This window comes from Carcharodon carcharias, chromosome 11 (genome assembly GCF_017639515.1).
Source record: "Carcharodon carcharias isolate sCarCar2 chromosome 11, sCarCar2.pri, whole genome shotgun sequence".
In the NCBI taxonomy this organism is placed as follows: domain Eukaryota; kingdom Metazoa; phylum Chordata; class Chondrichthyes; order Lamniformes; family Lamnidae; genus Carcharodon; species Carcharodon carcharias.
This window is the reverse complement of record NC_054477.1, coordinates 68,123,910-68,147,417: the sequence shown is the minus strand read 5'-3', so window position 1 is coordinate 68,147,417 and position 23,508 is coordinate 68,123,910. Positions and strand designations below refer to the sequence as shown.

Below are 23,508 nucleotides of genomic sequence, written 5' to 3'. Positions count from 1 at the left end.
CACAATAGGATCAAGGCAATTCAGCACCAACATTTCTAGCTTTTCAACAGTACCCTTGTGGAGCAATCTTCCGAATTATTTCATTGAACATTAATCTTGGATTGCTGATAAATTGCTTGAGGGCAAGTTGTTGAAGTATGCAATCAAACTTCACATTAATGCCATACTCCACAGTTCCTTGTGGGGATAAACAAATAGCTAGCCAGCTGGTTGAAATTAAGACAATAAGAATGTAAAATCCAAGTTTAAATTAGTGGTCTTCCTTAGAAATATTGCTTCTAGCTGTCAGGCTGCCAATCCCAGATTCCTATCTTCTCTGTCTCTCTGAGCAGAGTGTGGTGCCATGATTTAATGTGACAGTGACATGAATCTGATTCCAAAAAATGTCACAAGACATCATTGTTGTTATTCAGCCTTTCTTTCTAAGGAGATTTCAAATGGTGTCATGTTGAAAAAGTAGTCATCTATAGTACAAAAGTGATGCAAAACAAAAATATATATTTTGGATCTGACATTATACTTTAAGATGATCCAGAATCAGATGGAAGCCTGCAGGGAACTTTGGGTGCTGTCTGTTACCTGTTGGGTATTCCCATCCAAAAGCTAAAGTAATTTGTGCAATTGTTTAAAGAAAGGCTAAACCCTACTCAGTGGGATAAATTGAAAGTTCACTTATCGTTGTACTGGGCATTTCAAATGTAGGTTGAAAATTTGTTAAATTATATTGGCTGGCTATGTTTTACTTGATTCAGAGTAACACAGATGCTCTTAGCCCAGCACGTTTCTGAAATAGGACAAGGACCTGAAAAACTGTCCGAGTTGCACATAGTCTCTGACGGTGGCACTTTCGTTGTCATTCACAGGTGAATGGAATTTCAGCTTCTCTACCACTGTATTTATACAGGCAAATAGATCTTCACCTCAAACTATTGAGATTATCAACTCTGAAATGGCACTGGGATGAATCAAATCTATTTTAAAAGGTCTCACACAGGTGCTGATTTGGTTTGCCACTGAAACAAGCAACAGACTTGTGCCCTTTCTTCTCTACTTCACCGCACCCCCTCATAAATCATGCATTTCACCTCAACCATTGCAACATGAGGAGATGCAGAATGATCTTCAGTCATCTTAGACTGAGTTAAATTGCTGGTAAATTGTCGCTAATGTCATCCTTTGCCATATTGACTATGATAGAACTGTAATTCCATTCATCCACATCTATGATGGATAATATGAGTTCTCATAATTCATGAGAATTAATTAAGTCTATTCTGTTACACTGTTGAAACAATATGTCTCTTTAATCATGGTTTGAATGGGTTTGTGCTGTGATACGGCAGATGACTGTTGTAAGCCATTATTACCATTTATTGAAAACTTAGTTATGAAAGAAGATGCCACTAAACCAATTCATTGATGCAGAGTTGTATTCTGAAGCTGACTAAATATCAATCCACTTTTATGTGTTAGATATGTTAGGGTAGAAATTGGTAAATGTTTCACTTGTTGCATGGATTCATTTAGATGAATTGTTGTTCATTGTACCGGTTTCCCCACGGTAACTTCAGCAAAACCTCTGGAGAAACAACACAAACAGCAGCAGTTTACACAATGTCTTCATGGTTTCCACTGAAGTTATGAAGGGAAAGCAGATGAACTCTGTGCACATTATCCCCGCTCCACATCCCATTTTTCTTTAAGGTCAGTGAACTCCAAAGTTCTGAAATTTAGTCAAACTAGATGATTTGTAAAATCAGCCAGGCTGCTCCAGTTTGAATCACTTCAGAATAGAAATAGAGATTAGCATTTCGCTGCAATAAAAAAAATCACAAGTTTTTGCTTTGGTCACTAGTTGCGAGCTTCTCATTCAGCTCCCCATTCTTAAAAGAATTCTCCCTTGACTCATGTCACTGAGAGGTGAGTGTTGAGATTTATCACAAATCTTTGCCAGTCCCTGTTTACCTGGCGATTGGTTTTGTAGTAAACATTTATTCCCAATCCATGAAATGTAGGCCAAAATAGGCCAATACTATCATCCTTCGAATACGAGAAATGGCATGTCCGTGTTCCCAGCAGCCCAGGAACTGCTGCGCCCTGGAAATAATTAGACTATCTCAAACTATAATTATGTTTGCAACCACAAATTTCACTCCTACCCAGAGAGTTACCCAGTTATTTTGGTCAATTCAGTATTCTAAAAAATCCACTACATGGTGGGGATGATTTCTTTTAATCCCTAGTCTTGGTTGTGACTTGTTAATTTTGCAATCATATTTTCTGGCTCAGGTTCGGAGTCCAGGTTAAATAGCGCATACATATTATATTATCCTAATCTTCTTTTCTCCAATCATAACGCATTTACTTCTGTGAAACTGACCTTGCTATTTAAGCTAGAATCATGTCATCACTTTTTTAAAAGTTTTCAATACATAAGCATCCTTAATGTTATAAAATGTACAACACTGCACATAATATTCCAACTTTACCCTCAGCAAGCCATGGTATGTTAAATTAATATGTTGCTGTCACACTAGTTATGATATTTTTCTACTGCTTGCCAAAAGAAGATGACAATGTCTGAAACTACATTTAGCCAGCAGTCCTGCTCCTATTACTGGCTACATCTGCGGTCCACTCCAGACCAGGCACTCTGCCCAGTGGTCCAACATGCAGTAACAGAATGCAAGATCATGCACCTACAGTTTGTATTCAGCAGTTCCCCTCACAGTTGGAGAAGATCAAACATTGGTCTGAGATTATAAAATGTCCCATTGTAATAGTAATATTTACAGGAAGGAATGGGAGGGGCTCTGTCACTCAGGCAGACACTGAGCTGGCACTGACAACGAGTGGTGCCATCTTTGATGCAGGCAGTTTCCTAGGCTGTCACTGACAGCACTGCTGCTGCACATGTGCAGGAAGTACTCGCTTTAGAGTTGTGGTGTCAACAAATACAGCTGAGAAAAAACCCAAACCAGCAAAGGAAAAGGAAATAAAATGAGAATAGAGGCGGTGATTTAAATTTGTTAAAAAGAGAAATAGAAAGACTTTCATTTATATAGCACTTTTCATGACGACCAGATGTCATAAGGCGCTCTACAGCAAATGAAACACTTTTTAAGTATGGTCATTGTTGTAATGTAGGAAATGTGGCAGCTAATTCGTGGTCAGCAATCTTCCAAAAATAACAATGTGATAATGACCAGGTAACCTGTTTTTGTGATGTTGATTGAGGGATAACTATTGGTCAGAACACCAGGGATAACTCCCCTGCTCTTCTTCAAAATAGTGTCATGGGATCTTTTACATCCAAGCCAGCAGGCAAATGGGGCCTCAGTTTAATGTCTTACCTGAAAGATAGCCCCTCCGAAAATGCAGCAGTCTCTCGAGTCTGCACTGAGTGTCAGTGTTGATTTTTAATACTCAGGCCATAGATTGGGACTTTATCTCACAAAGCTCCGAGTTTGAGACAACAGTGCTACCAACTGAGCCACAGCTGACTGTCTAACTCAACGTTGAGTCCAGAAGGCTGTAAAGTGCTCAGTTGAATGACGAGGTGCTGTTCCTTGAGTTTGCATTGAGCCTCATTGAAATACTTGCAGAATGCCAAGGGAAGAAAGGTCAGAGTGGAAGCAACATGGAGAATTAAAATGGGAGGCGACTGGAGCTCAGGATTACGCTTGTGGATTGAGTAGAGTTGCTCCACAAAGCTGTCGCCCAGTCTGCGTTTGGTCTCTTTGGATAAGAGAGGTTGAGAGGAGAATTAATAGAGGTATTCAAAATCATGAGGGGTCTGAACAGAGGAGGTGGGAAGAAACTGTTTCCTTTGGTAGATAGATCGAGAACCAGGTGATTCCAGTTTAAGTGATTGGCAAAAGAAGCAATAGTGAGTGGTTAGGATCTGAAATGCACTGCTGGAGTGTGTGGTGGAGGCACTTTCAATCATAGCTTTCAAAAGAGAATCGGATCATTATCTGAAGAGGAAACATTTGCAGGGCTGTGGAGAAAAGGCAAGGAAGTTGTACTAAGTGACTTGCTCTTACAGAGAGCCAGCACAGATACAAAGGGATAAATGGCTTCCTTCTTTGCTGTAACTATTCTATGATTCTATGTAGAGGTGACCACATCATAAGCAGTGAGCACTCTAAATTGAAAGAAGCATAAGTGAATCACTGTTACACTTGGAAGGAGTGTTAGGAGCCTTGGGTGATGAGAAGGGAGCAGGTAAAAGGACAGGTGTTGCCTGTCCTGTGCTTGCATGGAAGAGCACTGTAAGAAAGGGAGGGGGTGTTGGGAGTTACTGAGGATTGGAGCAGGATGTCATGGCACTCTCTCCGGAATGCTGAAAGGGGAAGGGAGGGGAAGATCCATTGCTGAACACCTCCTCAAGCCCCACACCCAGTACCGACGGTGGTGAATGTGGTACTGCTGACACTTGAGAGCTACGAAGTTCTGATTAGCTGCCAGCTCTCTGAGGTGAGGTTTCCTGTACTTAAGGGGCAAAAATCTTGCCTTCAGCCTATTAATGCTTTGGGGCAGCCATTCTTCCTCAGGGTAGGATCCCCTGCCCCTGACATTTTGGCTGTGTTGCGTGGGGATCATGGTGCCTGATATAATTCATCCCCTGGTTCCATAATCTGGATTGATTCTGCTTCCAATTCTGAATCCACAAAATACATATAAACATGGTGCAGACATCATGCACATGATATTAACATTGCGTTATGCTTTGCTTCAGACCATGGTTAATTTTGGACATAATTCAGAACAGAAATCAGGTTAAAGATACAGTATGAAATAAGAGGAGTAGATGCTGAAAATGCACAGCAGTGTAGGTCAGCAGCTGTAAAGAGAAAAAATAGGTTAATGTTTAAATGTTTTCTTTTTATTTCTTTCAGATACTGCTGGGTCTGCTGTGTACTTCCAGAATATTCTATGTTCTAATTTCAGATTTTCAGGATTTTCTTTTCCTTTTTAACTATGCAGTTACATTGGTTTGAGAGAAAATCAGACAGAAAGAAACATGGACCAGCTGTTTCCTTTCTTCTGGTTGTTGTCACAGTTCAGAGGAGTTGGCAGTAGTTACTCTGCGCATTGATAACCTCATAGATAGTCACTTCAGTCACTTGTTTCATTTAATGAGGATACAAGTGAGTTACACTTGTCAGTGAAAAGCAACAATTTAGCAATACAAAACCTTAGAATAATAGAATCCAATTTACTTCACTTCATATTTTAGTTGAATTGGAGCCAGATTACCGCTGTGAGAGATTCCTAATTCAGATCTCTGATGCAGAATGGCTCATATGGTGTATTATTTGAAATCATTACTTTCAATGGAGATTCCAGATAGCTCAGAATTTTGAGAGTAAAATTAACTTATTGCCATGGTAAACTCTATTGTAGTATAAGCACCAATTTGATTAAATTCCAGTAAAACCAGTTAAATGGAAAGGTTTTAGAAAAATAAAAATATTTTTTGGAGATTGGAATTCAATACCAAGTATGAAACTGTATTTAGTGTGAAAGTATCTATTTACTGTCCACCTGTAGTAAATATTAATCATTGCTGTGCTTTGGGTTTCAGAGTGTTCCACAGTTACCTTGTGCTAAGGCCCTCTACAACTATGAAGGGAAGGAACCTGGTGATCTCAGATTCTGCAAAGGTGACCTCATCATTCTACGACGTAAGGTGGATGAGAACTGGTATCATGGCGAGCTTAATGGTACCCATGGCTTTTTCCCAGCTAGTTATATTCAATGCATCAAGCCACTTCCACAGCCGCCTCCTCAGGGCAAAGCACTTTATGACTTTGAAGTAAAGGATAAAGAGCAAGACAAGGACTGTTTGACTTTCTCAAAGGTAAAATAATTATTGAACAGATGGACCAAACATTTATTTTTAAGCTAGCGCTGTTTTACATTTACTCAGTACATTATCATATATTGAGCTGCTATGCATCTCTTCCCTCTAGAGGTATTGGAGAGCACTATAACCAAAGATATTATTTTTTAATAATATAACACTAATGTTCTATTGCTACAGAAGATGCTTGTATACCTTCAAAAGCTAGATAAGTAAAGTGTTTGTCCTCTTATGTTTTACAGAAATTATGGGGGTAGTGGTAAAGTAAATCAACAAATATCACTCAGCTTACTTAGTATCCCATGTTATATGATCCGCTTACCAGCATATATCCCCAAGCCAGTTTTTGTTGGCCAGTACAGGCCTTCCTCTGACATTGAGAGAGTCTGCAGGTAGAAGATTAAAATTATGTAAACAGCATTTCAATAACAATGTGTATTAGTATTCGTGCAAATGTCAGGCCCAATTTGACTAACAATTGTCAGTTTGAATAAGTTAAAATAACAGTTTGCACGCATAGCCACATAGCAGAGCTGTAAATGACTGCTTTCTTGAGACTACATCAATATTTGAACAATCTACTGAGATAATTCTTTAACCATTTCACATTGACTTTAAAATATCTGAAGAAGCTTCACTATCAGTTTGTTTCACATATGCCTACCTTTAATTCTTTCAAAGTGGTATTAAGGTTACACTCTTAACACTATGCTTCTACTTTTGGTTATGTTCTTTTGTGTGCACAGACTCCAAGAAGTTCTGATTCCACTCAAGTTAACGTTTCACTCCATAAAAAAACTTTTATGTTTCATCCTTGGATCATATCAGAATATATTGTGCAGCAGCATAATGATACCCTATAAATCCCAACCAATCAACCTCTCTTCTCATAAAGTATAAAATGATTGTTTCCCCTGACATTGATATTCTTGTGATTGTTCTGATGAGTGCAAGACGAAAAGCTTTGACAAAATGTCTTTTTTCAGCAGTAATCATTGTGTTATATATTTATAAATCATGCCATTTTAAATCAAAGTTGGCTTGAAGTTATATTGCAGCCAGATGCTGGGAAAATCAAGTAAAAAACCAGCTGGTGGCCAGTTTGGAAGTAAATCATGCTGGTTATATACTGCCAATTTAATCATGCCAGCTAAAAATCCTAAAATTGGTTTTTGGTCTCACTGACCTGCTTGTTTTATGTTAACATTTCCCATCTCTATGTGAAAGTATCTCCAATGTAGTGGGCAACATTCTGATGTTCTCTGCAGCATGTCAATGCTCTCTGTCATCTGTCTGTCTATCACCCTTCCCAATCTATTCCTGTTTTCCGAAGCCACTTAATGGGCAAGTAGGAATTGAATTGCAAAAATAATGAATAGATTAGTTTCTATTGTGAATTTAGATCATTAGAAAGAAATTAAATATGTTTTTAAAAGTGGCTCATTGCTGAATTTGATTTCAATAAGTGTGGAATTTCCTCCATTGGAAAAGAACAGCAGGGAAAGACCATTAGGTTCAGCTCATTAAATTAACAGTGCAACAAGTACATTTCCTAACTATATTATCTACTGGAGCACAAAGAAAGAAAATCAAAACTTCAGCTAATTCAGGGAAAATTCCTCCCTAACTCCCTAAAGGCAATCAAGCAAGTTCAAGGAGACACTATCATGTGGGTATCGTAAATCAAAAATAATTAGCAATATACTCCCCCCCACCCAACCTCCCCATAATAGAAAATGACCTCCTCTCATGAACTTGTTAAAAATCCTTGAATATACCATACTCAACAACGGAGCATCCACAACCCTCTGAGGTACAGAATCCCAAAGATTCACAACCTCCTTCAGCGAAGAAATTACTTCTCCTCTCAATCTGAACTGGTCGCCTCTTTATCCTGAAACAGCACCTCCTAGTTTTCTAGACCCACCCAGCCAGGGGAAACATCCTCTCTGAACCTACCCTGTCAGATCACACTGCTACCTTCCCCAGAATCTTATGTTTTAATGAGATCACCTCTCATTTTTCTAAACGCGGAGAGGATAGGCCCTTCTACTTAGTCTGTCTTCATAGGGCAATCGTCTCATACCAGGGATCAATCTAGTGAACCTTCACTGTACGCCCTCAAAGCAAGTATATTCTTCAATATCCTACATATATTGCAAGGCATATGTGACACCAGTCTAAAACTGAATGAAAGTTGTGAATGTTACTGAAAAGCCATGGCTGTCAGGGCAGGACATTAACAAGGTTTAAATGACATAAAGTATATAAGGAAGTAGTGTTTGGGTGACATTCGTTTAACAGCCTAAAGATGAGGAAAGAATGACACAGAGAGCTACGGAGGTCAATAGTTTTGAAGTCCCAGGAAAGAATGAAAGAGAGTTGGAGACAATGAGATGAGTCCAAATTTCAACATAGTAAAGATGCAGGAAAGAGAAAGTGTGTGCAGGATGGCTACTTGTAGTGAAAGAACAAAAGAATAAAGCACATGAGCAAATACAAAACTACTATTGATGATAAAGAGAGAAACCAGAAAGGTTACAATAGTCAGAGACTTACAGCTGACTTTTTGCAACTCTGAAAATATTCAGGACATGCGGCTATTTCCGGGTCCCAATCCCACTCACTGCCACAGCACATCTGATGGCTTAATCTTATGGGAATTGGCCAATTAGCAGGCTGCCTGCGCATTTGCAAGTTAGGTGCAGCTGGTGGGTTCTAGAGGCAGGAGGTGAATAGTGTGGCCCACTGCAAGGCAGCCCTGACTATGTCACCAGTGAGAGCGCTGCTGAGTGCAAGTAGCCAGGAGATAATGGTGATGGCAGCCTTCATGCACCCTGATGGTTAACTCTCTGTTTAGCATTGCCTGGTGTGGCTCAGGAGCCCCAGTCTGGCAAGGTTGTTTCCGCTACATTTGCTGCAGAGGAAGATAGTAGACTGAAAAGGTGCATGATTTGCTGGCCTCTGGTTACTCTGGGCTCTCTTCTCAGCCAGCTGAGCTTTCCATTTCTGCTTGTCTCTTCGAATGCCCTTCCAGACAGTCAGCCTCCAGAGGTCACAGCCATCAGTGACTGTCTCCCAGTTGTCAGTGTCAATGTTAATCTTCATGTCTCACTTGCAGGTGTCCGTGTAGCAGAGGTATCGACACCCAGAAGGTCATGACCCAGTGGCCAATTCATCGTACACAAAGTCGTTGGGTATACAGCCATCATCCATCCAATGAACATGGCTGAGCCAGCACAGATGTCATTGGCTTAGCAATGAGTGCATGATTATGGAATTAGCATGCTCCAGAACCTCTGAGTTGATGACCTTGGCCTGTTAAGCGATGCCGATGATATGTCTGAGACAGTGAAGGTGGAAACTGTTCAGCCTTTTGTCCTGTTTGGCATATATTGTCCAGACCTCAGCACTGCAGTGGAATGCACGGAGGACACAAGCTTGGTAGGCTTGCAGTTTGGTGTTCCTAGTCAGGTTGTTGATGTTCCACACACTCTTACTCAGCTTGGACATAACAGCTGCAGCTTTTGTGGTGAATGTGTTGACTCCAGCATCAAGTGACAGATTGCAGCCGATTGTGGGGCCTAGATATGTGAATCTATCAACAACCTCCGGCGTCACATTGTCTATGCTGATGGTGTGGCAACATCCTGGACCATGACAGTTGTTTTCCTGATGCTAATGGTTAAACAAAACCCTTTACAGATGTGAGAGGGATTGTCCATTTGCTGCTGCAGGTGTTCCTCAGAATGGAATGTTATTGCAGCAATGTCAGACTAGAGCAACTCCCTGATGAGGACTCAGTGCAGATTTGTCTTGGATCGCAGGTGAGGAAGGTTGAACAACTTCTCCTCAATTCTGGTATTAAATAGACATCCTTTGTAAATGACCAGAAGACATATGACAGCAGCATATGATAGCAGCAAAGAGAAGAATGTACCAGAGTGTTGGTGCCAGAACTCAAACCTGTTTGACCCCACTGTGGATCTGAGTTCCAATGTTGCCCTGTCATAGCTGACCTTACCAATCATGTTGCTTTTGAAAGCGGCAATCTCATTGAGCAGCTTCAGTGGACAGCCAATTTTCTCCAGCAGCTTAAATAGACTGCCTCTGCTCACATTGTTGAATGCCTTGGTGAGATCATTGAAGGCCGTATATAGTGGGGCTCCGTTATTCACATCATTTCTCTTGCAGCTGCTGGACTGAGAAGATCATGACAGTTGTAGATCTGGAATTTGGGAGAGATGTGTTCAGCCAAGGTGCAGCCTGACAAGGGCAACACAGGAAAATACTTCTCCTACAATGCTCAGCAGGAAGATGCCTCGATAGTCGTTGCAATTACTGCAGTCGCCCTTGTTCTTGTACAGGGTTTGAATCTTTGCATCATGTGTACCCTGGGGCACCATCCCCTCCCTCCAGCAGAGACAGAGAAGTCTGTGCGGATGCTGCAGGAGTTCCAGTTTCCTGTGCTTGATGAGTTCAGGCTGTATAGCATCGGTACTTGGATCTTAGCCAACAGCAAAGGAGTTGTTAGCTTTGCAAAGCTGCTCTATTGTGGATTCGATATCAAGGTCTGTCATGACAGGAAGGCTTTCTATGGTGTCTAGAGCTTCCTCGGTGACAATGCTCTCCCTGAAGAACAAATCAAGGTAGTGTTCCACTCATCTCTCCAACCATTTATTGCAATCAGTGATGACCTCCACAGCTTTTGTTTTCAATGAAACCATTTTTTTGTTGATGGACTTGTTGCCTTTTTGATTCCTTCATACATGCCTCTAGCATACCCTGTGTTGAAGGACACCTGGGTATTCTGGCAAAGTTGTAACTAGTAGTCGTTAGTGCACTGTCTTGCAGTCTGTTGGACATGACTTCAAGAGGTGCTTAGTGCATTCTGAGTCTTCCCACCCAGATCTCTCTTGTAATTGATTAGAATGTACCTCTTGGGTTCAGTGACAGGTTCCATCACAGTGTTGATTGCCTCAAGCCAGACAGCACTTCTCCGCTCTTGCTTACCATATGTTGAGAATGCAGTATTGTAGATGGTATCTCAAAATATGTTCATTTCATTTTTGCGCTCTGTGGGAATGCCAGAGAGCACCTGCTCAGTCGAGTTGAGGAACTGTTGGTTTATTTCTGGGTATGCAGAATGGCTGACATTTATATAAGGAAGTCATTTCTGCTTTGAATGAAAAAATTTCAGGCATTGCATCCTAACCTTGGTGCACACCAGGGAGTGATTGGTATCACAGTCAGTGCTGTGGTAGCTGTGTGTGATGAGAATGTTTTTCAGAGAGTCACATCTGGCGATGATCAGTTCCAGCTGGTGCAAATGCCCTGATCTTGGATGTCTCCTTGTGTACACCTTGTGGCATGGTTTGTTCTGAAAGAAGATGTTAGTTACACAAAGCTTGTGGTAGAAGTTCAAGTGGTCTCTGTCCTCATTTATCTTTCCCAAGTCATAATACCTGAAACAGGAGGGCCATGCCTCATGGTTTGGGCCCACTGTTATGTTGAAATCCCCGAGAAAGTAAAGATGTTCTGATAGGGATTCTACTGATAGCAGCAGTGTCATGCTCCTCATAGAACTGATCTTTTGCCTCTATAGTGGAGCACAGTGTTGGAGAATAAATACCCAAGAGGTTTGAGTTATGAGGTGGATGGAGAGAGCACGTTCTGAACCATTTGTGGGGAGGGTCCTACAGCGAAGTCGACATCTTGCTCACACATTTCCTCTGAACTCTTTCCTGCCAGATGAACATGAATTTTTTCTTTCAGTGATCTGCTCTCGGTGAGCCTGGTCTCTCATAGGGAAGCTATGTTGATGTTCACCCTATCAAGATCTATGTCAATTATAGCTGTCTAGCAACCATTATCGACCAGCTACAAGTTGCTTGTCAGTTCCGTGCACATGGTCCTGATGTTCCAGCTTGCCAGTTGAAGAGTTGGCATCTTCTTTCTTTTTATTTGTTTGCCTGGTGCAATGGATTCTGCCCACTTGTTCATCAGAGACTCTGAGCTCCAAGCACTCATTTAAGCAGATGGACTGTGGCAGGTCAGCATCTTACCAGTCAGGGGCAGCCTGACTTGATGTGGGCAGTTGCTGGTCAGTGAGATATGATGGTCCCTCCCACCATCAGTAAAAGTCCATGGCAGCTGTTCTCCATGCCAATCAGTTCAGGCTTATCACTGATAACTGCTGTCTCCTATATTGTGTTAATGCTCTTCAGCAAAATTGGAGTGCCCTTTCCGGGATGTAAGCCTGGGAAAAATTTCTGAAAACCCAGGGCGGCCCAATTGACAGGGTGACCCTCTTGATCTCCCTGATTGAGTCTAAAGGATTGCAAAGCACCACATTTGGCACCAACTTGGTTGCAGGAAAGATGACATATTTAGACATCAGTTCACTTTTGGGCTTCACTCCAGGCTTCTTATCAGGTTTTACTGCCTTAGTTTTCAATCCTCCTGAGGTACCCACAAGGCAGTGGAGCTACTTGCCCATAACTGGGTGTTTGGGCCATAAGGGCCTGGGCGTGTCCACGTGCCCTTGGGCCTGCAACCTGCATGTCTGGGAGCCAAACCTCCTCTGAAGCTTTAGCCTGGGGCCACAAGGAACCCAGTTTCTAGGTGTAGACATGATGAGTACAGCTGAGGACTTTCTGATGGAGAGGCTACGTACTGACTGAGAGAGACTTGCACCTTTGGCTGTCTTATTCATGTTGCTGCTAGCCAGTGGTGTGGGCTGAAAATGAAAAGCAAACTCTCACACAAAATTGGAAAGCATGCTAACCTACTTCACCTGCACATGAGACACAGCACATTGGCCTGTTAGACACACAAAGTAATGGAGGTGCCATCAATATCAGGCGAGCAGCTGCCGCTGCATTAATTGTGTGGCAATTAGAGACAGCTGACTCCAGGAAATCCTCTCTCAATGGCAAGGCTGCAACATGGGAAGGCAGCAGCCTTGCCATTTTCTGCCAGTAACCATTAAGACTCCTTCCGTTCTCACGCGGTTCCACTCTCCTGCTGTGAAGCTGCCTCCTGTTAGTTGCCAGGTGCTGACACAGCAAGGGGCTTGAACAACATGGCAAAACTGCCCTATAGTTTGAAAATTGTTGATAATTAGTCACTCAGTAACCTTAATTGGCATTCCACCTCAGCTAGGCAAGTTGCTGGCATCGGACCCAGCACATCCCTGGGAAAAGCAGCCAGAGGCTGGAATTTATCAGCAAATTGACCCAATGCTTTTCTTTCAGAATTTGCTTGCTCCCACCTACCTCAAACCACCCACCACCACACCCTCCCCCTTCTAACACCTCCCCCCCACAACACCACCAGCACCTTGTCCCCATACCCAACTCCAAGCCTCCAAGGGCCTGGGAAAATTCAGCCCTTAAAATGTTGGAAGGAACCAGCTACTAAAAGACAAACTTGCTCTGGTGACCTGCTCCGGCAGAGGAAGAGTTGCATGCTTTTTGGACAGCATTGAACTCTTAGATCAGTTTGGGCTTCATAGAGTTAAAAGTTAAGGAGAGAAAAATAAGTTTTCAGATTTAGGAATGGAATAGCATTTCATTGGGATTAGAAGAGATGGCGAGGGTTAACAATGTAGATTAAGAAGAAAGTAAAGGCGATGCTTTCAAAGGTGATACTAATTAGACAAGTAAGAGACAAAGAAAGGGCATCTTTGAAGGATCAAAAGAAACAGGATTCTTACAATACTTGACCCTCGTTTACATTACATTTTTTAAAAATTGTGAAATTCAGCTGTTTTAACATCTATATCCTTTCTGCTTTCAGGATGAAATTTTGACTGTCATAAGGAGGGTGGATGACAACTGGGCAGAAGGAATGTTGGGAGATAAGATAGGAATATTTCCACTCTTGTACGTTGAGGTGAGTCTAACAAAGCAATAGCAATTTACCCTATGTTTCAAAGGGCAGGATTTTATGGCCCCTCCTGCCCGATGGGATATTATGGTCCCATCGAACTGAATGGAGATTTAAATGCCTTGCCGCATCCACTTGGGGGAGACACTCCGCGGCAGGGCCATAAAATCCTGGCCAAAATGTCCGATTTGTAGTATACTTATTCGACCAGTCACCTATACATTTGTACATCAGAGTCAACAATATGGCCATTAACTTACATTAGTTTTCAGTACAATGATTGTTGAGGTTTACTGTGCTTTCTCACTTTACCTCAGGAAGTTGGAGGCTGAGATTGAAGGTCAAAGATCATGTTGCTCAGCTAATTTTTTGACTGGGAGATATTGGTGGAATTTTATGGATTTTGGGTGAGTGGTTGTTGGGGTGGGGCGGATGGTGGTGATGTTATTATTTTGAGGTTAGGGCTCGTTTAACTCCTGGATCTCATTTTCATTCAATCATTAATTAATTCATTTGTTTGTGGTGGGCTTAGAGGGCTTCCTTTTCTTCCCTTCCAGACTGTATAGAGTGGGGCACCCATGGGGGATGATCAGTAGGCCGTTATAATGTCATCGAAAGCTTACCTTTAAATGCAGCAATAAGGTCAGGTAGGCGCCTAAAAGGGGACTCGAATATGGTGGAGGCAGGCAGGAATTGAGTGGCAATGAGGCAGTTTGCATGACCAATTTAATTATAAACCCTTCCTGTTACCACTGAGCGGATGGGAAAATCTTTCCTCATTTTGATGGAGTGTTAATTAAAAATTCTGTATTGTGTTAAAATATTATATAGAATTATGCAGAATGTACAGCACAAAAATGGACAAAAATACTTTATGCTGGCGTTTATATTCCACATGAAACTCTTCCCATTCTATCTCCATCGTCTCAGCATTTCAGCATATCTTTCTATTCCCTTTTCTCTCATGTACTTGTCTAATTTCCTTTTGAAAGCATCTAAGCTATTTGCTTTAACCACTTCCTGTGGTAGCAAGTTCCAAATTTTACCCAATCTCTGCATAATGAAATATCTTCTTATTTCCTTATTGGACATATTAGTAACTATCTTGTATGTATGGCCCCTTGTTTCAGATTCTCCCATGAGAAACATTCTCTCCTCATCTACCCTGTCCAACCTGTTTTGGATGGTCCCGCTGATCTGTAGATACTTGACGTGGTTCTTGCTTACTGGTATGCATTATCTATCTTCCCTTAGATAGACTGTAGATGTACTCTGGTACTTGCTTAAAACTGGTTTATTAACACTACATCTAAACAGGTTATTGAGTAGGTATGTTGCTCCTGAGCATGGTGTGTTCCAAACTCTCTCGAAAGTCAAGGACATGACCGACCGATGTCAGTGATACATCATCATCTACATCACTCATTAGCATATCCATTCTGTTAACCCTTTCACTACACAGCCCATTCAGAATTTTACAGACTTCTATCAGGCTTCTTTTAAGTCTTCTCTTTTCTCAAGAAAAAATTCCCAGCCTGTTCAATCTTTCCTGATAGCTGTAATCTCACAATTTACATAAAATCTCTCATCACATGTAGAAGTAGTAAATGCTTGATACTGTGTTTCTGCTCACCAACCCTTACCTTGAAATGACTGTTAGGTTTTTAGGTTAGATTACACAGCATTTCTTTTTTACTGATCTATACATAAAAGTTTTGTGTCAGTCTGTGTCTGTGACCCAGATTCTAGACTTTGCAGTTGGCCACACATGCATAATTCTGTGTCACACATGCATCTGAGTTCATTTTCTTAAAACAACAACAAATCTCCATGGGACCAATAAGGAATGTAGCGATAAATATGTAGGATGTACAAAAACTGCTAATAAAGAATCAGCTGCCAGCAAACAGCTTCCAATAAAACAACTAGCAAGGTAGAGAATACAAACCAACAAATTCACTCAACCTATCTTATGAAATTTGTATCAGTTGCCAGTGTGTTTTTCAAGTAACCAGAAAACATAGTGCTACAAATAAAGTTTCTAGGATAATAAACACAATAAGTTACACAATTTACAAAATAATTCAGCTTATTTATACAGTTGCCATTTCTAGGTTTGAAATCTCTCTGACATTGCTCCTCTCCTGTCTTTAATGCTGTTAATATATAGTAGCCTGTGGAAATCTTCTCCCACAGTCTGTTTTGGGTTCAGATGGCTGTTATGGGAGAGAAAGACCTTCCACATTCCAATCCAACTGCGAAATTGCATAGCATGGGTCTGTTGTAGACCTGCCAGCATTCATGAAATGCTGGGGACTGCTGAAGTGTAAATGTTATGACAGTGTAGCTACAGTGTGACCAGACAGTGGGAATGAGTAATAAATCAAGTATAATTAATTTTTAAACTCTTGGATTAAAAAAAAATCCTAATGGAGAGATCCCAAGACTGATTGATTCATTCAGTTCAAAGTGGCAAAGCTTCCTGCTGCTGGGAGAGTGAGGAAGAGGCAGCAACTTGTTGGAGGTGCCCTGATTGCACCTTCATCATACAAAGGTTACAGAAGAGAAACTAAACTGTTGCTAGCGATTGGTTCACTTGGAGTCATTGCAGTTGTTGAAGCCAGTGGCCATTCACAGTTAGAGAAAAAACAGGTCTGAGTTGGCAGCTGGGTAAAAAAGAGCTTGAGGGGATAGAATTACACAATAGTATGGGTGCAAGATATTCAAAACAAAGTGATTGAATTGAAAACCCTACCTTTAGTGAATCTAGTTAAATACCCACTCATGACGCTGTTGTTTGAGATTTGAGTTCCAAGGCCACCTGCACCCAAAATTGATGTAGTTGTGGCTCTTTCATCTATCTTACAGTTTAAACTGGATCCAATTCTGCTTCAATTTATACTGCATCCATCAATCACTGGTCTCCCCCACCCTCATATTTTCCACCTTCCTCTCTAAGGTGCAGTTTCCCCCATCCCCCGCCCAAAGGATCAGCTGGTTCCAAGTAGCTCCTGTTCTATTTAAATGAGGCACAATTATTGAAATTGATCAGGCCTCCCTCATGAAGTAGAGAGCGCTCACCATCCCCCCAATGTACACTCAAAGCAAAAATCGATTCCATGATCTAGGTTTACTGAGAAATAACTTGCAGTTATTACCATGAAATTCTATGTGCATTGCAAATAACATTTCTGGCAAGTTTGGTGACAGAGGTGTTAAGTCTTATGATAAAATGAGAAGTATATGAAAATGTGCTTGGCATAAAATTGAAGAGGAAAAGGGTGGGAGGGCTAAAGTCCATTTCCTGTTTATAATGATTTGTGCTTCAATTAATGCCACTCTCCACCATCTTTTTACTTTTTGAAGTATTTGCCAAGTTCAGCATTTCCACAGGATTTGTTTTATCAAACTGCTATGTTTAGATTAACATATTTAAGATATATTCAGTCTACTCTTAATTTGAATTGCGAAACTCTGAATTGACAATTCAAATTTTTTTGGCCCTAAATTCAGACTTAGTTGTGTTATTTGCATTGCTTAATTCAAATTATTAGGTAGTTCAATTTCTGTGGTGCACAAAGTGATTTTGAGTCATTAGGAGTAGACTCTGAAGCCAAAGCTATGTTTTCAGTCTGTTCTATACACTGTTTATAACATGGATTTGGGCATTACAGTGAACACAAGCATCTGCCATGATTCTGGACAGGTTCCAGCTCTTTCAATTTGTGAAGCAGAGCCCACCTCTTTAGACAGTTTGGGAGTCTGGCAGGAAGTGCACTGACTCCACTTTTCTCAATGCTTTGAGTGAAAATAATACTTTGAAAAATGCTCCACCCTATGACCTCAACGCTGAGCTGAGTAGTAAATAATTATGGAATAGTTCACACATCTTGACTACTTATTACATTGAGCCCTTTTCTGTTTCCAAGTTTTCTCCCCGGTCATTTTCTCATCTCTCCTGGCTTCTTGCTGTGGTACCATTTGACAGAGGCTGAATATTCTCTGGAACCTTGCCCAGTTGTCCATTATTTATGTGTGAGCCTTGACCGTGAGCATTGGCAAGCTGTTTTGACAGCATGGGATCTCAATGCTAACCATGATCCCCTCTTCACCCGCCCTCTAAACCTAGCATCCGAGCCAGAGTTGTTGAATAGTGATCATTTGTGGGAACCCAGGCCAATTTTCCTCTCCTAGGCTAATCCAATTATATCACTCCTGACACCATCCCAGCTAAGACAAGCTAACTCAGTATGGACAGTGGACTAAACCCAGGATTCCCTCTATGGCTCAGTTATTTGCTGGATAAACTGGCCGAACTTTTGGAAAGCTGCAAATTGAGCCTTTTAAAGGTAGGTTCCTAGCATATTAACAGTTCCTTCTGAGTGTTTCTGTATTTTCTGAGACATTCACATTTTCATGGACCTAGAAAACCCAAGTTGTGATCCTTCACCAATTTTCCTCTGTTTGTACTCAGTCTCTCCCCAGAGGGAAAGTTATGCCATAACTTATTGGGTTATCTGTGGATGCAAATAAGGAGAAAAAAACACTTGGGGGAGAATTTTCTCCCCTTCAGGGCGGCGGGGTGGGGGTATGGGGTTTAGGCAGGAGTGGGTGTGCGCGCAGCCGATTGCCAACCTGATGATTCTGGCCATGGGCAGGTGACGCTACTGTGAAACCTGGAGATAAATTGAACCAAGAATGTTGATCCTGTCTGCTTGCCAGTGGTGTATACAAAGCTGTATATTGGGTGAGGACAGGATCAGACTTGACTGTGTCACCACTCACGATGAATTTGCTGCTGGCACAAAGTATTGGAGATCTGCTGCTAGTGAAACCATACCCCAACGTGGACTGAGACAACAACATTGAAAAGAAAAAATCAAAACAAATATTAATATAAGCCTTGCACCTCTCAGGTGTCTGTCATATTTCAAAGTGCCATACTTCCTTACAAATGCAAAACCCTGTTTAAGAAGAAAGAAAGCCTGTATTTTCTTGCTGTTGATAACTTGGCCTTTCCCATGGGGCAACAGCAGGAGATTTATAAGCAGCTGCAAGTCTACAGAAATTTCCTTGCATAATTAGTTTCCGATTGTGTGTCACTTTGGGTCAGTGATGCTGCTTTTGTCTTTGAGTTAGAAATTGTGGATGCAAGCCCCACTTTAGGCCTTGAGCACATACAGTGATCTAAAGTGACACTTCAGTGCAAGTCTGCATTGTCAGAGGCACTGTATTTCAGATGAGACATTAAACTAAAGCTTAGTCTGCCTGCCCCATTTCCAACCTTATGATAGAGAAGATAATTGGTGAAGCAGCTGAAAGTGACTGGGTTAAATCCTTGACCTCAATATTTTTCTGATAATGAATAATATGAGAACCTTTTGTCCTTTTGTAATAATCTACTCTTTTTTCAAATATTTTTGCGGAGCTGCTTTTCAAAGATGCATGCCTCATGTGTGTCCCCTCTTTCTAAGAAACAGTATTTACGTATAGAACAAGGGAAATTATTTTCTTGGCTGACACATAACATCACTTAAGGCAGAAAGCAACGTAGCACAGTAGCACTATTATGCTGCTGAATATAACTGGAACTTCAAAAATGTGCAAAAGCTTTGGGGAGCCAGGAAGTGAGTCACTTGCTGTAGAATACCCAGCTTCGAGCTGCTCTTATAGCCAACGTATTTATATAGCTAGTCCAGTTAAGTTTCTGGTTAATGGTGACTCCTAGTATATTGAAGCTGTTGACAGTAATGCTATTGAATGTCAAGGGAAGAGTTGACACTTCACCAGTGAAGAGTTTTCCCCATGATTCCCATTGACTTCAACTTAGCAACGACTTCTTGATGCCACACTCCGTCAAATGCTGCCTTAATGTCAAGAGCAGTCAAACTCACTTCCCCTCTGGAATTCAGCTCTTCTGTCCATGTTTGGACTAAGGCTTTAACAAAGACTGGAGCCAAGAGGAGCTGGCTGAAACCAAAGTGAGCATCGGTGATCAGGTTATTGGTGAGTAAGTGCAGAGTGATAGCATTGTTGACAACGCTTTCCATGATTTTGCAAATAATTGCGAATAGACTGACAGGGCTACGGACCAAGAGTTGGAAGGTGGGATTAGACTGGATAGCTGATTATTGTCTGGTGTCCTTCTGTGTCATAAATCTTCCTATGAGTGGAATTTTACGCCAGCGGGATTTTATGTTCACATCAAAGTCAATGGACTTTTGAACAGCTTGCCGCATTTTATGGCCCCACCCCTGCAGCAATGGGGCCATAAAATTCTACCCTATGTCTCTCTCTATGAATGTTTCATCTTTATCTCAGTGAGTAGAAGCTACCTGTTTGCAGCTCGCATAAAGGCTTGTGGAATTTTGGTTTGATTTTGGAAAGATTCAACCCCAAACAGTCTCTACATTGAAGAGGTTTCTATACTCGTTCTGATATAAATGAAGCAAATCCCACTTCACACAGATACATTGAAGAAAAGTGGAAAGGTTGTGCAACGACTCTTAGGGACAAATGGGTAAACCCTTTTTGAATTGAGAACCAGAACTGATCAATAGGCATCGCTTTAAAATCATCACTCAAAAATCACCAGCAATGCCAATCAAATTCTCTTGGTCCTTGCCACGAAGTCTCCAGAAACTCAAACAAAATCCTGGAACTCGTTTGCCTCTTTTAGGACAATATTTGCGAATTTGATACAAAGCTGAGACGATGCTCCAGAATTATGGGCAGAATTTTCCCCCTATTGAGGGGGGAAGTTCAAGAGCGGGCACTTGGAGGTGCACCTCCGATTGGCGCCCCCGATTGCATACGCGCAAAAGAGCGCACTCATCTCCCTGAGGCTAAGTGCTGCCGCAGGGAGATCAGCTACACATTAAAAATTGTGAAAAACAGAAGAAAAAAAATCCGATACGTCTCCTCATGTGACACTGTCACATGAGTTGGGACATGTCCATCACTTTCAGTTTCACTTTTATTAAAAATTTAAAAACCTACATGATACCTCATCCCGCCCGTGGATGAGGTTTCATGCTTTTTCCAATGCCCACCAGGACTCCCGGCCTGCCCGCCAAACTTAAGGCTGAACGGGCAGGTCCACTAACCACATTAATTACTTTGTCAATGGCCTCAATAGGCCATTGACAGGTCAGCAGGTGCTGATTTGGCCGAACCCCCGCCAACCTGAAAATTTAGATGGGGCGGGGTGACATCGGGAGTTCCGCCCGATGTCATCTCGCGTCATTTTACGCATCGGCGAGCAGGCCCCACCCCCCCGCTCGCTGAACGGGAAATCCTGGCCTATATCTTTAACTTCTCGGACTGACATATCACAGTTTTTAATAACTGAAGACAATTGCATTGTCTCACAATGTATTAGTTACTCAATGGAAAAGGTTTTGGCAAAGCTCTTTTTTGCACATGATGAAAATGTTACAGATCTTACTTTGCCAAGTTCACTGAGCATGTCAAGTGTGGCAGCAAACAGGCCTGGTAAAACCTGTCAAAGAAACGGTGGGGAAGAGGTGCTTATAAGTTAATCAAAATCATGTGACGCTACTCACTGAGTCCACAAATTCTTGTCAAAACTTTATCAGTAGACAGCTATTGAACTTTGATTATACCTTCATCTATCTTTTTAGTTGAAAGAGCGTTTATTGGGAAAAAATTTCATGGCGTATCTTTGAGGGCATATGTTTGGTCTCCAAGTGATGTTTTAATTGGTTGGTTTCATTCTAACCTGAGCAGGAACGGCAGCACAAAAACACATTTTAAGTCAAAGATTTTCACCAGAATCAATGAATGTGAATCCTAAATTCATTTAACAAGGACCCTATTTCCTAGTTTTCATTCTTCCAACTCTACTTGTGCTTTTCATGGGACCAATATGCTTTCTGTATCAAAAATCACTCCATTTCTTCGCAAATGTTGAACAACAAATGTCATAGTCACATTAGCACTAAACGGCTAGGGGGGCACTAGTGCATTTGGTACACTAAATTGAAATTGCACTTCAGTATAGTTATCAATTCAGGTAAGAATCAGTTGGACTTATATTGGGAATTGACACTGCTTACATTGCTGCAGGAGTTCCCCAGGGTGAGGCCCTAAGCTCAATGACTAGAACCAATGATACTCAGGTAATTCATCAATGTACTTCCCTCTGATATAAGTTCAGAAGTGAAGATGCTCCCTGATGATTGCACAGTGTTCAATACCATTTGCAACCCCTCAGCTACTGAAGTAGTCTCACCATATACAGCAAGACCTGGACAACATTCAGGCTTGGGCTTGTAAGTGGCAAATAACATTTCATGGAATCACAGAATTTTAACGGCACAAAAGGAGGCTATTCGGCTCATCGTGTCTGCACGGCTCTCCAAATGAGCATTATGACCTAGTGCCATTTCTCTGCCTTTTCCTTGTACCCCTACACATTGTTTTTATTCAAGTAATCATCTAGTGCCCCTTTGAATGCATTATTTGAACCTGCTTCCACCACACTTCAGGCAGTGCATTCCAGACCTGAACCTCTCGCTGTGTAAAAAAGTTTTTTCTCATGTCACATTTGCTTCTTTTGCAAATCACTTTAAATCTGTGCCTTCTCGTTCTTGATCCTTTTACGAGTGGGAACAGCTTCTCCCTATCTACTCTGTCCAGGCCTCTCATGATTTTGAACGTCTCTTTCAAATCTCCTCTCAGCCTTCTTCTCTCCAAGGAAAACAGTCTCAACCTCTCCAATATATCTTCGTAACTGAAGTTTCTCATCCTTGGAACCATTCTTGTAAACCTCTTCTGCACTGTCTCCAATGTGTTCACATCCTTCTCATAATGTAGCGCCTAGAACTGTGCACAATCCTCCAGCTGAGGTCTAACGAGTGTCTCATACAAATTCAGCATAACAACCTTGCTCTGGTACTCTCTACCCCTATTAATAAAGCTCAGGATTCTATATGCTTTATTAACTGCTCTCTTCACCTGTCCTGCCACCTTCAATGATCTATGCACATATACACCCAGGTCTTTCTGCTCTTGCAGCCCCTTCAAAATTTCACCCCTTATTTTATATTGGCTATCCATGTTCTTCCTACCAAAATGCATCACCTCTTACTTCTCTGCATTGAATTTCATCTGCCACCTTTCTGCCCACTCCACCAACTTGTCCTCTTGAAGTTCAACATCATCCTATTTGCAGTTCACAACTCTCCCAAGCTTCGTATCATCCGCAAACTTTGAAACTGTCCCCTGAACACCAAGATCTAGATCATTGATATATATCAGGAAAAGCAAGGGTCCCAATATCAACCCCTGGGGACTCCACTACAAACCTTCCTCATCCTGAAAAATATCCTTGACCATTACTCTCTGCTTCTTATTTTTCAGCCAATCTTGTATCCACGTTGCTCCTGTCCCTTTTATTCCATGGGGAGGATTTTTCCCTTGTCGGGTGGGCTTGGTGGGGGCAGGCAGGGGCAGTCAGGAAGCTAACCGCCGGACTGCGATTTCATGCTGGCGGGCCAATTAATGCCTGCCCAGTGTGAAACGCGAGTGGTGGCATTCGGCACTGACTGTGTGAGGGGGGTGGTGGGGCGGGGGGGTTGGTGGAGGAGTGGATCAGATTGCTTTCCAATTAAATCTGGAGCCAGGCAGCGCTGCCCTCTCTCGCAGTCCTGTTTGTGAGTTGCATAGAACACTTTGCTGAGTCCATCAGGGATGATCTGGGCATATGAGGAGTGACGATCCCAGGC

At 41.7% G+C, this 23,508-nt stretch overlaps 1 protein-coding gene across 1 annotated transcript in view; it reads left to right on the top strand.

Moving 5' to 3' along the window:
- Nucleotides 1-23,508, top strand: part of LOC121284376 (E3 ubiquitin-protein ligase SH3RF3-like) — a 518,157-nt gene that overhangs the window by 292,717 nt on the left and 201,932 nt on the right. The window contains exons 2-3 of the mRNA XM_041199801.1: nucleotides 5,591-5,866; nucleotides 13,670-13,765. Coding sequence (XP_041055735.1) covers nucleotides 5,591-5,866; nucleotides 13,670-13,765 — 372 coding nt within the window. The remainder of the gene's footprint in view (nucleotides 1-5,590; nucleotides 5,867-13,669; nucleotides 13,766-23,508) is intronic.